Source organism: Prunus dulcis, chromosome 7 (genome assembly GCF_902201215.1).
Source record: "Prunus dulcis chromosome 7, ALMONDv2, whole genome shotgun sequence".
NCBI lineage: Eukaryota > Viridiplantae > Streptophyta > Magnoliopsida > Rosales > Rosaceae > Prunus > Prunus dulcis.
This window is the reverse complement of record NC_047656.1, coordinates 10,264,621-10,277,385: the sequence shown is the minus strand read 5'-3', so window position 1 is coordinate 10,277,385 and position 12,765 is coordinate 10,264,621. Positions and strand designations below refer to the sequence as shown.

Sequence of the window (12,765 nt, the reverse complement as noted above, 5' to 3'; positions counted from 1 at the left end):
AGTACTCTCTCTGCAACTCTCCTTTATCTGCACATTCAAATTCTAAGGGTTGGTTAAAAAAAAAAAATCAGCTAGGCCCTTGGATTTCTCTTTAAAAGCACAAAATGTAGATAACAAGAAAGAGGAAAACCTGATGAATTGAAAAACCAAGCTGAAAAACAACGAGGATAGGCTCGTCACCACACCTAACAAGCAGAAGAGTTCGTTTTGTTGTTTCTAGACCATGGAATAGGGAAAGAATCAATTCTGAAAGAGCCAAACAATGTTCTTTTTAAAAGAGAATGTGTCATTGTCACACTAGTATATCATGCTCAAAGTGTAGTGAACAAAACAAGTCATCTCGTTTTTCTTTTTCTTTTTCTTTTTCTTTTAAGATGGTATCACTTTTGCTTGTAAATATTCATTACTTGTAAAATGTGTTGATCAGCTGAATAAATACATATTACCAATATATTGCCCCTTCGAACTTGCAATGTGTTTCCTGGAAGAAAGAATCGAATCACTTGGTTAGAGAGTGCAAGAGAAGGTACAACAGGGAAGAGGAGAGAAGGGCAGGAGGAAGGAGCCTGAGGGTGGGGTAGTACTAGTAGAGATGCCCTTGAAAAATGGTGCACATTAGGACATGGCATTACTTTGTAAGGAAAAAATAATGGGTTTCAACTTGCCCCATTTTTTCTTACTTCGTACGTAGTTGTTGGTCTACATCCGAACCGAACCGGCTAGGCTGTTTGAAAGATTGATTCTCAGATTTTCCAAAATGAGTAATTTCAGATGAATTGGATTTTTACATACATAAAGGAAGAACTGTACATTGAGAACTGTACGATGACTTCTTCAACAGATTGGGGTGTGTCAATAAAAGCTCCATTTTATTCACGTGTATAAAGTTTGCATACGAACAATGAAAGGGCTGAAAAAACCAAAATCACATTTTTTGTTAGTGAAATCCCAATCACCAGACTCGAACTGAGGCACCAATTTGATCAAACCATATTGTTGATTAAACCATATTGTCTACACATACGCGCTCGGGAAGACATGTATAATACAAGGTTACAAACCCTAGTAGGGTTATATTAGGAAATAAGACAAAACCTAATTACATAATATCTATACAAAAAGGAAATAAATAAAATCCTAATAGAATAAGAAAGAGATATCCTAATATGACTAGGATATCTCGCCAATACTCCCCCTCAAGTTGGAGTAAAGACGTCACGCATGCTCAACTTGTCAAGCGAGTTGTGGAAGATACTAGTAGAAACAACCTTCGTAAGGACATCTGCTAACTGATACTCAGAACGGATGAAAGGGAAGGAAACAATCTCCGCATCCAACTTTTCTTTAATGAAATTTCGATCAACCTCCACATGCTTTATACGATCATGTTGTACAGGGTTATGAGCAATTGCAATCGCAGCGTTATTATCGCAATATAAATCCATAGGCTTCTTAGGCCCAAAGCCAAGATCTCTCAATAATCTCCTCAACCACAGTAACTCACATACACCATGGGCCATTCCATGATACTCGGCCTCAGCACTAGATCGAGACACCACCTTTTGTTTTTTGCTTCTCTAAGTAACAAGATTACCACCAACAAATGTAAAATACCCAGAATTAGAACGCCTATCAGTAGCTGAACCTGCCCAATCAGCATCTGTGTATCCTTCCACATTTGTATGACCATACTTGGAAAACATTAACCCCTTGCCAGGAGTTACTTTGAGATATCTCAAAATACGCGTCACAGCTCCCATATGATCTTCACTAGGTGAGTGCATAAATTGACTCACTACACTTATTGCATATGCAATGTCAGGACGTGTATGAGCTAAATAAATTAGTTTCCTCACAAGTCGTTGATAGTGCTCCTTATCAGTAGGAACTTGATCAGGATATAACCCCAACTTGTGATTCTGTTCACTAGGAGTATCAATTGGTTTACAATCCAACATTCCAGTTTCTGCAAGTAAATCTAAAACATACTTCCTTTGAGACAAGAAAATATCATGCTTAGATCTGGCCACTTCAATCCCGATAAAGTACTTTAAGTCACCTAATGATTTCATCTCAAATTCGGACGCCAAATATTTCTGGAAATTCTGTATTTCTGCCTGATCATCTCCAGTTACAATCATATCATCAACATAAATTATTAAAGCTGTCAATTTACCTTTGCAACGCTTCAGAAATAAAGTATGATCCAAATTACTTTGTACATACCCAGACTTCCTCATAGATGCAGCAAACCTCCCAAACCAAGCTCTTGGAGACTGCTTTAATCCATATAAGGATTTCCGTAGTTTGCACACCATACCCTCCTTAGAGGTTACAGGGATACCTGGCGGAGGATCCATGTATATTTCTTCCTTGAGGTCACCATGGAGGAATGCATTTTTGACATCAAATTGTAATAGAGGCCAATCATGATTAGCAGCCAAGGACAAGAGTACGAGCACAGTATTGAGCTTTGCTACTGGAGCAAAAGTCTCCGTGTAATCCACTCTATAGGTCTGAGTATAACCTTTTGCTATCAATCTTGCCTTGTAACGATCAATGGAACCATCAGCCTTGTGCTTCAGAGTAAACACCCATCTGCACCCAACTGCCTTTTTTTCCTTTTGGTAAAAGGACTAGCTCCCAAGTGGCATTCTTGTTTAAGGCTTCCATCTCAACATGCATTACATCTACCCATTTAGGGTTTGATAGAGCATCCTGCAACTTAGTTGGCACACATACACTAGATAATTGACACAAATATGATGCATATGACTTAGACAGACAATGAGTTGACACATAATGGTTAATGGGGTATTTAGATTTGGCATGTATATGAGGGGAATATTGCACTTTAGGTTTACCACGAGTAGTGCGTGGGGGTAATAGATAAGTAAACACATCATTAGAAAGTACCTTATCATCATCACGAGTTGATTGGGACAGTGGCAGGGCAGAGGGGGGTCTTATATCGATCTCATCTTCACAGGAGTCACCGATATCACTGTTACATTCTACTGGCAAAGGGCAAATCTCATCAAGAAATTCAACTGGCGACCGGTCGGTTTTGCACAGATTGTTGTTTCGACGACACTTGGCGACCGGTCGTCACCTTCTTGGTGACCAGTCGGTTTTGCACAGATTGTCTTTTTCACGCAGTCATCAAGCATCGTACTAGGCGACCAGTCGTCACCTTCTGGACGATCGGTCGATTTGCACAGATTGCTTGTGAAGCCTCTGTACATTCAAGATTTTCCATTCCGAAATTCTTCAATTCACTCCCCCTCTCCCCCTGAATTGGAGAGGAGGAAGAGACATAATACGGTACTTCTTCATGAAAGGTGACATCCAAAGTAACATGTAACTTCTGTGAAGGAGTGTGGTAGCACTTGTAACTCTTCTGAATAGCCAATGAAGACACAGTGGAGAGCACATGGGTCAAGTTTACTCTGTTGATGGGAGTAGACATGAACATAAGCAACACACCCAAACACCTTCAGAGGTAGCTTAGAGACCGAAACCGGAGGAGTATGGGCACATAATACATCAAGCGGAGTCTTGAAATCCAGAACCCGACTAGGAGTACGATTAATCAAATAGGCAGCGGCCAAAACACCATGTCCCCAAAGATGGTGGGGAACATACATATCCAACAAAAAGGAGCGAGCAACTTTAAGTAACTGACGATTCTTACGTTCAGACACACCATTCTGTTGAGGAGTGAAAGGAGTGGTAGTTTGATGAATGATACCTTGATCACGGAAGAACTGGGTCAATGTATGATTCACATATTCACCTCCGTTATCAATTCGAAATACTTTAACACTGGCATGAAACTGAGTAGACACCATAGCACAGAAAACAGGAAGAATATAGGCAACATCATGTTTATGCTTCATCAGATATACCCATGTCAAGCGAGTGCAGTCATCAATGAACGTGACAAACCAACGGAAACCATGAGAAGTCACACGGGAAGGGCCCCATACATCAGAATGTACTAACTCAAAAGGCAATGCAGCTTTATTATTACTCAAGGGAAAAACAGTACGGTGACTCTTAGCCATTACACAAGTCTCACATTTGAAGCTAGACTCATCACATGAACTAAATAATGAAGGAAACAAATGCTTAAGATAACCAAATGACGGATGTCCTAAGCGACGATGCCACAGCCAAAGTTGTTGCTTGTCTTTGACACTACCACCATGGACTTTATTAGTGACACACCGACGAACTGCTGCAACCGGTAACTGTAAGTAATACAACTCCCCTATCTATTTACCATGCCCAATCTTCTCGTGAGTCTTAAGATCCTGGAAAAAACAATGGGTAGAATAGAAAGTAGCAGAAGCGTTAAGTGTATCAAGTAAATGCCCAACAGACAACAAATTGCAACAAATTTGGGGAACCAAAGGAGCATGGGACAGAGGTAAAGAATAAGTGAGGTGGATGATACCTTCACCAGTAACTGGGGAAGGTAAACCATTAGCACTAGTAATATAAGGGTCACGAGGGTTATGAGACAACTCATCAAACATATTATCATCATAAGCCATATGATCAGAAGCACCTGTGTCAATTATCCAAGTATTGAAGCCCATACCTAGCATGGTATCAGAAGCACACAGATTTGCAGATGGGGCCGGAGGACGGGTCGCATCTTGAGTCATAGTGCATGCGGCCTTGGGACCGTACATAAGAGCTTTGTAGTCAGCAAACCAATTGGGGTAACCATGCTCCTTAAAGCACTTCTCAGAATAGTGATTCCTATTACAATGACGGCATTTAGGAGGATCGTTAAGAGGGCTAGGGGTAGAGTAGTAGGACGCGACCCAACAGAAGGAGAAAATTTTCTGGATGAAGAGTGACCATTTGAGTCGTACTGGGCGACCGACCTTTGACGTGCGGGGTCTACTTTGAGGGCCATGGAACCTCATCCAAGCATAGCGGACTGACGGGTGTCTTCCTCCATGACTATGGCATAGGCCTCGAGAGGGGGATGGACATGACTAAGAGCAAGGATACAGCTACGGACACCATCATATGGTGGATCAAGTCCTCCAAGAAAATCATAAACTCGATCGACTTCAAGTTCTTTCAGACGACGAGCCCCATCATCTGCACAACTATATTCATGTGGACGCAGACAATCAATCTCTTGCCAGATAGCATGGAGTTTTTTTATAGAACACTTTGACAGATTCACCATTCTGACACGTAAGGATGGACTGTGGCTGAAGTTGAAACAGATGTGAACTATTATGAGTCACAGTATAGGTCTTCCGGGCGGCCTCCCAGATATCATAAGCAGTAGTACCATGTTCAAACAAGGCACGAACTGGCTTAGTCATGGAATTGAGAAGCCATGACTGCACCAGGAAATTATCTTCTTCCCATTCGGCATAGGCAGCAGAATTTGAAGATGGAGCAGACTTCTTCCCATTGATCCAACTTGCCAGACGATGACTAGTAATTGTAATACGCGCACCACAAGACCAAGAGGCATAATTGGAGCCATCCAATTTGTCAGAAGTAATCGGGGTAGAGTAATCACGCGAGGGACGTTCCTCTTTTGTTGCAGACGCACTAGCACTCACCACGATTTTGGAATCATCACCCATGATATCAGCCAAAAAAAAAACAACATGAAGTAGATACGACAAACACAGCACAGGCACGGACACAAGAATCCTAAAAGAAATTAGGGCACACAGTAGAACACGAGTGTGCACAACACACACAAGTCACCAGAAACTAGGCTCTGATGCCAAGTCAAACAATATGGGTAGAATATTTTCAGATATATTTCATTCTCTGAAAGGACGTATTTATAATACAAGGTTACAAACCCTAATAGGGTTATACTAGGAAATAAGACAAAACCCAATTACATAATATCTATACAAAAAGGAAATAAATAAAATCCTAATAGAATAAGAAAGAAATATCCTAATATGACTAGGATATCTTGCCAACAAAATTAGTGTATATTATTAGATAAACCTTGTTCAATATTGTGATCACTTGAGCTGAATGGTGTGAATGCATCATACCAAGATTTCCCGTAGCTTTGATTCCATTGTTCCATTTCAGGGCTTCAGCCATACTCCACTCTCATCGCATGGGAAGAAAGTGAGCCTAGGACATCTAAATTTCTCCAAGTAAATCAAGTCAGGAAATGAAATTGGGATTTCTTTCCAATCCATCTCTAGTTCACTCAAGAACTTCAATCGCAGTGTCTCAACTGCCCACTTGTCGTTCTCCTGAACTTCACCAAGATTTCGGAGTTGCCCACCTCTAATGTAGAGTTTCTTTAGGCTCTTAAGATATCCAGGTCTCAACCAACTGGGTGCTGTCTTCTGAGGGTAGCACTGCAGGTCCAGTTTCTCTAGATCGAATTCCTGATTCAAGGTAACAGTCGACCTAAGCGCCAAGGTAGCAGTCGACCTAAGCGCCCTTCTGAATGCTGGCAGTTTACTGAACAAATGATTTTTTGTGATAGTTGGTTGTGTTGCTGTCTGTGGTGCAGCATTGTGTTTAGTGCTTGTTGTCGTGGGTTGAGCAGCAACATTATCTGGCTGGCCTTTATCCTGAGTGGTGGCTGGGGGGTATAACCGTCCCCATTCTATCGTTAGCTTTCGAAGCCGTCCAAATTGTTGTAAAACAATGAGCTCATCTTCTAGGGGAAAATCCGCCCTACTTGTGTGGATTGACAATTTCCTCAACTTCTTCAGTGCTGACAAATCATGAAAAGTACATGAAGTAACATTCTTATCATGAACACCAACTACGAATCCTTTAAGAACTTGGAGTTCTGAAAGGAAGGCAATCCCCTTAGGCATGCGCTCCAGCAAGTAACACTCAGACATATCCAAGTGTGTGAGATTCTTAAGTGAGCCTATTGTCTCTGGAAGTAGCTCTAAATTCGGACATGCTCCAAGATCCAAGATCCTCAAACTAAGAAGCTTGCATACTGAATCAGGAAGTTTCATAATCATAGATATTCCTTGCAGACTTAAAATTCTCAAATGGATCAACTCTCTTAAGAATTCAATGTCTTCTACTTCAATGTGATGCTTAGCCCTACTGTGCCACCTTCCAAGATGAAGAACCTTCAGATTCCTCAACTTAGACCAGTCCACATTGGAAAAATCTGGATAAGACTCATTCACATTGAATACGGTCTGCAGCACATTGGAAAAATCTGGATAAGACTCATTCACATTGAATACGGTCTGCAGCATTTTTGAATCTAAATCATGTGGTCTATTTTCCATATTTTGATCTAAATCATGTGGTCTATTTGCCATATTTTGATCCAAATCATGTGGTTTATTTGCCATCTTCTCCATCAGATGACGAGAGCCCTTCACCCGATAAACCAAACAAGCCCGATAAGAATGCGATGAAAAATTGGCTGTGGGATTCCCTTTATCATCAAAATTAAAGAATCTCACCTCTTTGGCAATCACAATTACAGCAGAACGAATAAGATGGTGCATTTTAAAACTGTGCACAACCGATCTCCGTTTCTTATAAACAGGTTCAATGCAGCCCTTCTTGGTTAACTCTTGAGATATACCATCAGCAATTTCCTCCACTGTCTTTTCTCCATCAACAGGAGGGTTCACAAACCCTTCTCCAACCCACCAATGTACCAAAACCCTCTTCTTTATAGCCTCATTGGCAGGAATAGCAGCGAAACATAACAAACAGAGCTTTGTAATAACACTAAGACTATTATAAACAACCCGAAATTCTTTAAGAGCCGGGCTATCCTTAAACACCTTACTTAAATGTAAGTCAGGCAGGCTATCAGGCTCTTTGCCAATGTCGGCCAGAACCAAAGGGTTGTCCTTGTTCAACAGCAATTTGTGAGGAGACGGAATTAGGAGTTTTAGTTTCATGATTACCTTACTGTGCACCCGAAGCTTCTCCTCCAGAAATTTGGACTCATGGATGGGAGTCTGTGTTGGGGCATCGAGACTGTGTTGCGGTTTTAGGAGAATCTCGAAAAGATCACTAGCCCTTTCTTCAAAATTCTCGAGTCCGGTCAAAGCGTGCTTAATGTAAGTGAGGTCTTTGCATAGCATTTCGATTTGAGTAGCCATGTCCTTCTCATCGTCGGAGAGGGAGTCTCTGGCTTTGTTGAGGTGGTTAATCAGAGTGGGAATGATGTCTCCTCTGATGTTCCCAAAGCAGTTTTTGTTGGATTTGAGAGTAGACGCAGACATGCTTCAAGTAAACAAACGAAATCCAGAGTGAACATATGTCAAATGGAATTGAAATTTTGATTATTGTCAAATGGAATAATATAGAAAAATTTAGAATAATGGGGAATGAGCAAACCGGAATCCAAAGTATCATGAGATCAAAGTATGCTTTAGTATAAAATAATATAATAAACTAACCGACTATGTCCTATAAATAGGCTTTTGTACCTTGTCTCCTCCATTCAAATAAAATTACTCTGTCACTCTTTCAAAAGTTTTCTGTTCATAGTTAAGCTATTGTCCTATATACATTAAAACCGACCATTTCCTAAACATCGTCATCCATAAATTAACAATTATACTGTCAACATGGTAACGAGATATTTGCTTCTACAAACAGCAATAAATAATTCACTCATAGGGCATTTAGCACCAAAATTATCCACAAATAATAACAGAATGATGTATTTTCCGTACATTGCAAGAAATGGTAAGCAGTTAGCTTTAGCTGACACAGGAATTATATAATTGAAAATAATTTCAACAAAAGAAACAGAAGCAAACAACTTACTCTTGAGTTCAGGAGGCCTTGATGTTCTTCAAATTGTAACAGAATGTTTCAAATCCAATCACAGTGATTTAGAACCAACAAAATTAATAAATATATATAAAAAATTAACCCATTACCTTTAAAAGTACGAAAGCATCAATTCTTTGCTGAGAGAGTGAGTTTTACTCCCTCTTTGTTGAGGCTGCTTTTCATGTGGGGCTTAGGACTGGTGGGGGCCTTCACCAATGACTGGATGAATGGATACTTGGGGAGGAAGATGTACATCAACTTTAAAGGACAATCATGGAAATATCATACAGAAGATATGCATCACTTTGTGGAAGATCTTTAATTTCAAAACTCCTTCACCCATGTGTGAGTAGAGGAATGAACCAGAGAAGGCGTGTTACCTGTGAGATGAATATCGCATCAACGTATATGAGAAGAATCATAACTTGAGAATCTCGGTGAAAGGTGAACCTGGAAGCATCGGGCTTGCTTTCAAGAAAACCATAGGTGATGATGAAAGAGCTAAAGCGGTGAAACCATGCACATGGTGCTTGCTTTAAGCTGTAAATCTCTTTGTGGAGTTTACAAATATATGAGGATGTACGATTAGGGTCAACGGAACCTGGTGGTCGAGTCATATACACTTCTTCACGATTCACGTGAGTGATCCAGGGAGGAAGCCATTTTTGACCTCTAACTAATGAGAAGGCCAACCATATGAGACTGAAATGGGGAGAACCATGGGAATGGATTTTGTCTCATGTAATTGTTAGGCATTTTGTAAATGTTCTCGCCAAGCTGGAGGTGTTGACTGTAGAAAGTCCATGAAGATATGGTTGACAAAGATTGCAGTATATGATCATGAACCCATCCTACATTCCAAACCAACTCTACCAGTAGCATGGAAAAGAGAGTTAAACACTTAAACTTGTTCAAAGGAGTTGGCATGCGTAAGATACCTTCCCTTTCAAGCATTTCCCAAGATTCTCAATTTATTATTTGAGTTTTACCCTTTAATTCAATTTAGAATTTGTCTAATTTCAACATTAGAAGCAAAACAAAAAACCAAAAAAATAATACTAAATAAGAATCACAACCTACTGCTTTCAGTATGGAAGCAGAGCAATCAGTGTCAGGCAAATTAAGGTCTTTTTGGTGCTTTGTTTGAAGTCGCCAAAAGGGTTCAGCTTTTCAGTTTCCATATAAATCAGGTAAATTTTGCAAAGTGCATGCTTTTCAACATTGGATATAAGTTAACTATGAAAAATTACAAACTTATTTAACATGAGTGCAGGATCAAAGTTGATCTCTTAATTATGATGATATATTTCTAGATTAATAGATCAAAACCTGATAGATTTCGAAAGCAAAATACAATTGGGAAGCATTAGATTACTAATATTAATACCTATGGATTCCACTGCGTGGAATACTTCGGAACTTGTTCATGCATTGCCTGTCCCATCATTTTTGCTGCTAATGGAAGGCCCCCACATTTTTGATTGATTTCCAACTTCAGATCTTCCAAGTCTGAGGGATAGGATAGATTCGGATTCGGATCATCCTCAACTGCGTCTTCGAATATTTTCCAGCAGCTTTCAGGGTCTGAAAGCGGCAAAAGGCGATGTATATTTTCTTCTCCAACCATCATCTTTGCTAGTTCTTCATTCCTACTTGTGACTATGACTCTACCCCCATTCCCTTTTGGCAATCCGAATGCAAACCCATCGTCCCATTTCTTATCACTAGTCAGACAAGAATCCAACTTTCCGTACCATGTGTCAGTCTCCCTAGCATCATCAAGCACAATCAGATACCTCTTCCCCACCAATTGCAGGTGAAGAGCACATAGCAGTCCTTCGAGGCCACGCTTCTCATTAAAAATGAAACTGACCATTTTCTTTTCAACTCCAAGCTGCACCAACATTCTTTTCACAATTGCTAGTTTTGGATCCTCATCGTCATCCGGGTGTCTGGCCATGCACACCCAGATCCTTGGAAGGAAGTTGTTTTTCACCTCTGGTTTGTTGAATATCAATTGGCAAAGTGTTGTTTTGCCTATCCCTTCCCTACCAACAATGCCTACTGCCTTGAACCGATCATGACTTTCTTTTTCAAGAAGCAACTTTTCCATGGACACCACATTATCATCAAATCCATAAACCTTGGAATCATCTACTACATGAGTAGTCCACCTCGAAATCTCTGTGTCCCGTGAGCTTGTCTCCGTGTCCTGTGAGCTTGAAACACCATTGTTAGGTTGTAGTTTATCTTTCGTAGCCTTGAGTTCCCTCTTGATCTTATTTAACTCCCTCCTGATTCTGTTAATGGTGAGTAGCTCCTCAGGAGAATTGAAACCGTGTTTTCTTGTTAGCATCTGGCACTCAGTGACAACATTGTTGAGGTAGTAAAGCTTGTCCCTGATGGATGAATCTACAGGGGAGAATGAGCTGAAAATGTCTACAAGCAAAGACTTTATTTCTTGAAATTGGTTGTACCTGGGAATTTTGGAGATACTTTTGTCTTTCCCATCAAGAACTTTCTTGAATTGTTCCATTAGATAATGTTCAATTTCTTGAGCCATAGTACTCTCTCTCTCTCTGCAACTCTCTGTTGTTTATTCGAACTTGTAACAGCAACTGCAGCTCTCTGCTGCACAAAACCCAGAGGTGAGGGTGTAATAAGTACACAATTCTGAAGGATAAAGAAGAAAGACAGAGGAAAAACCTGATGGCTTCGGTGGACTGGAAACTGAAGAACCAAGCTGTGCAAAGGACTAGCGAGAGTCCGCTTTCCTGTTGATTGAGTTCATCTGGAACGACCACTTCTCAGCCATTCTAGGAGTCAACTGTGAAGTCTATGTAAAATATCCCATAAATGAAATAAACTTTCTGAGGAAATATAATTGCGGCAGTGTTGTAAAATATCTTATAAATGAAATTGATTTTATTGTCATAAGTAAAAAATAAAAAAATATTCAAAGATCGTTATGATTATTAAATTTTTTTATTTAGAAAGCTATTAAATTTAATATTTGAGAAAAGAATGAAACACACACTTGGGTTCACCTGCTAAACCGGTAACTGGTTCTCGTTCTTGTTGCTATAGCATCATCAGCCACTTCTACATTATCTCTCTCTCTCTCTCTCTCTCTCTCTCTCTCATCTTTTACTTTGAGTTCTGCAGTCTGCAGCCATGGCGCCAAGTACTTAACATCTATTGCTGATCCGTTTTTTCTGGTATGAAAACTCTACTCTGTTCTGTATATATTTTATTTGCCTTGTTTTGTCTCTCTAAGGTATAGATGAAGACTTTGGAAAATTAAATGAAATTACTTAATTTAACTAAAAAAGTCTGTCCTGTTTAATTATACAATATAACTTGTTGTTTGTTTGTTTGTTGCACCCATTGATGGAAAAAAGACAGAAAAATGGAAATTGAACATTTGATCAGTCACAAGCATCCACTGATGTTCAAGGAAGAGCAGAAAGAAAAACATGGTGGGCTGGCTTTTTGCTCAGGGTGTGCAGAGAACCTGTGATTGGCCCTAGCTACTGCTGCACCAAATACCCGGAATGCGACTTCCTTGTCCATAAATCTGTTGGAATTAATGCACTTCCTTCATTTTCTAGAATATCTCTATTTATTGCAGCAGTTGTAGCTATCTTTAATTAATTTGGTGGAGTTTCTATGCAATGTCTTTTAGGTTCTCTAGGAAGTATTCTCTAGAATATTCCTTCTCTTTTTAAAAAGCCTTTGAGCTTATCATTGTAAATAGAAGCTAAGTGAATCAGAATACAAAGAGCTCTGCTGAAGCAACTCATATTTCCAGCACCTCATATTCGTTCGATCATATCTGGGCGTTGAAATCAATTCTAGAAGATGTCATCAGGAGCCAAAGAAGGTCCATCACTTTCCTACTCTATTCTCCCAATCTTTGGAGGTGGAAATTATGATTTCTGGAAGGTGAAGATGAGACTGTTGTCACAA

General features: G+C 39.9%; 2 protein-coding genes across 7 annotated transcripts; both read right to left on the bottom strand.

The window, feature by feature from the left end:
- Positions 1–5,794: 5,794 nt before the first annotated feature.
- LOC117634970 (disease resistance RPP13-like protein 4) lies at positions 5,795–9,520 on the bottom strand. 2 transcript variants are annotated; one of them, XM_034369271.1, is made up of 2 exons: positions 8,904–9,520; positions 5,795–8,238 (listed from the first exon to the last, which is right to left on the bottom strand). In XM_034369271.1, the coding sequence occupies exon 2, from the start codon at positions 8,235–8,237 to the stop codon at positions 6,093–6,095; it is 2,145 nt and encodes a 714-aa protein (XP_034225162.1). In that variant the 5' UTR covers position 8,238; positions 8,904–9,520; the 3' UTR covers positions 5,795–6,092. The 2 variants fall into 2 exon arrangements, with proteins under 2 accessions (XP_034225162.1, XP_034225163.1); XM_034369272.1 differs by lacking the exon at positions 8,904–9,520 and adding an exon at positions 8,788–8,871.
- A 138-nt stretch (positions 9,521–9,658) lies between these two features.
- Positions 9,659–11,854, bottom strand: LOC117634780 (probable disease resistance protein At5g45490). Of its 5 annotated transcripts, none has more exons than XM_034368998.1 (3): positions 11,503–11,644; positions 11,274–11,424; positions 9,659–11,208 (listed from the first exon to the last, which is right to left on the bottom strand). In XM_034368998.1, the coding sequence occupies exons 2-3, from the start codon at positions 11,305–11,307 to the stop codon at positions 10,184–10,186; spliced, it is 1,059 nt and encodes a 352-aa protein (XP_034224889.1). In that variant the 5' UTR covers positions 11,308–11,424; positions 11,503–11,644; the 3' UTR covers positions 9,659–10,183. The 5 variants fall into 5 exon arrangements, with proteins under 5 accessions (XP_034224889.1, XP_034224890.1, XP_034224888.1 ...); XM_034368999.1 differs by having other exon boundaries at positions 9,660–11,152; XM_034368996.1 differs by adding an exon at positions 11,834–11,854 and having other exon boundaries at positions 9,703–11,424; positions 11,503–11,632.
- Positions 11,855–12,765: the final 911 nt, after the last annotated feature.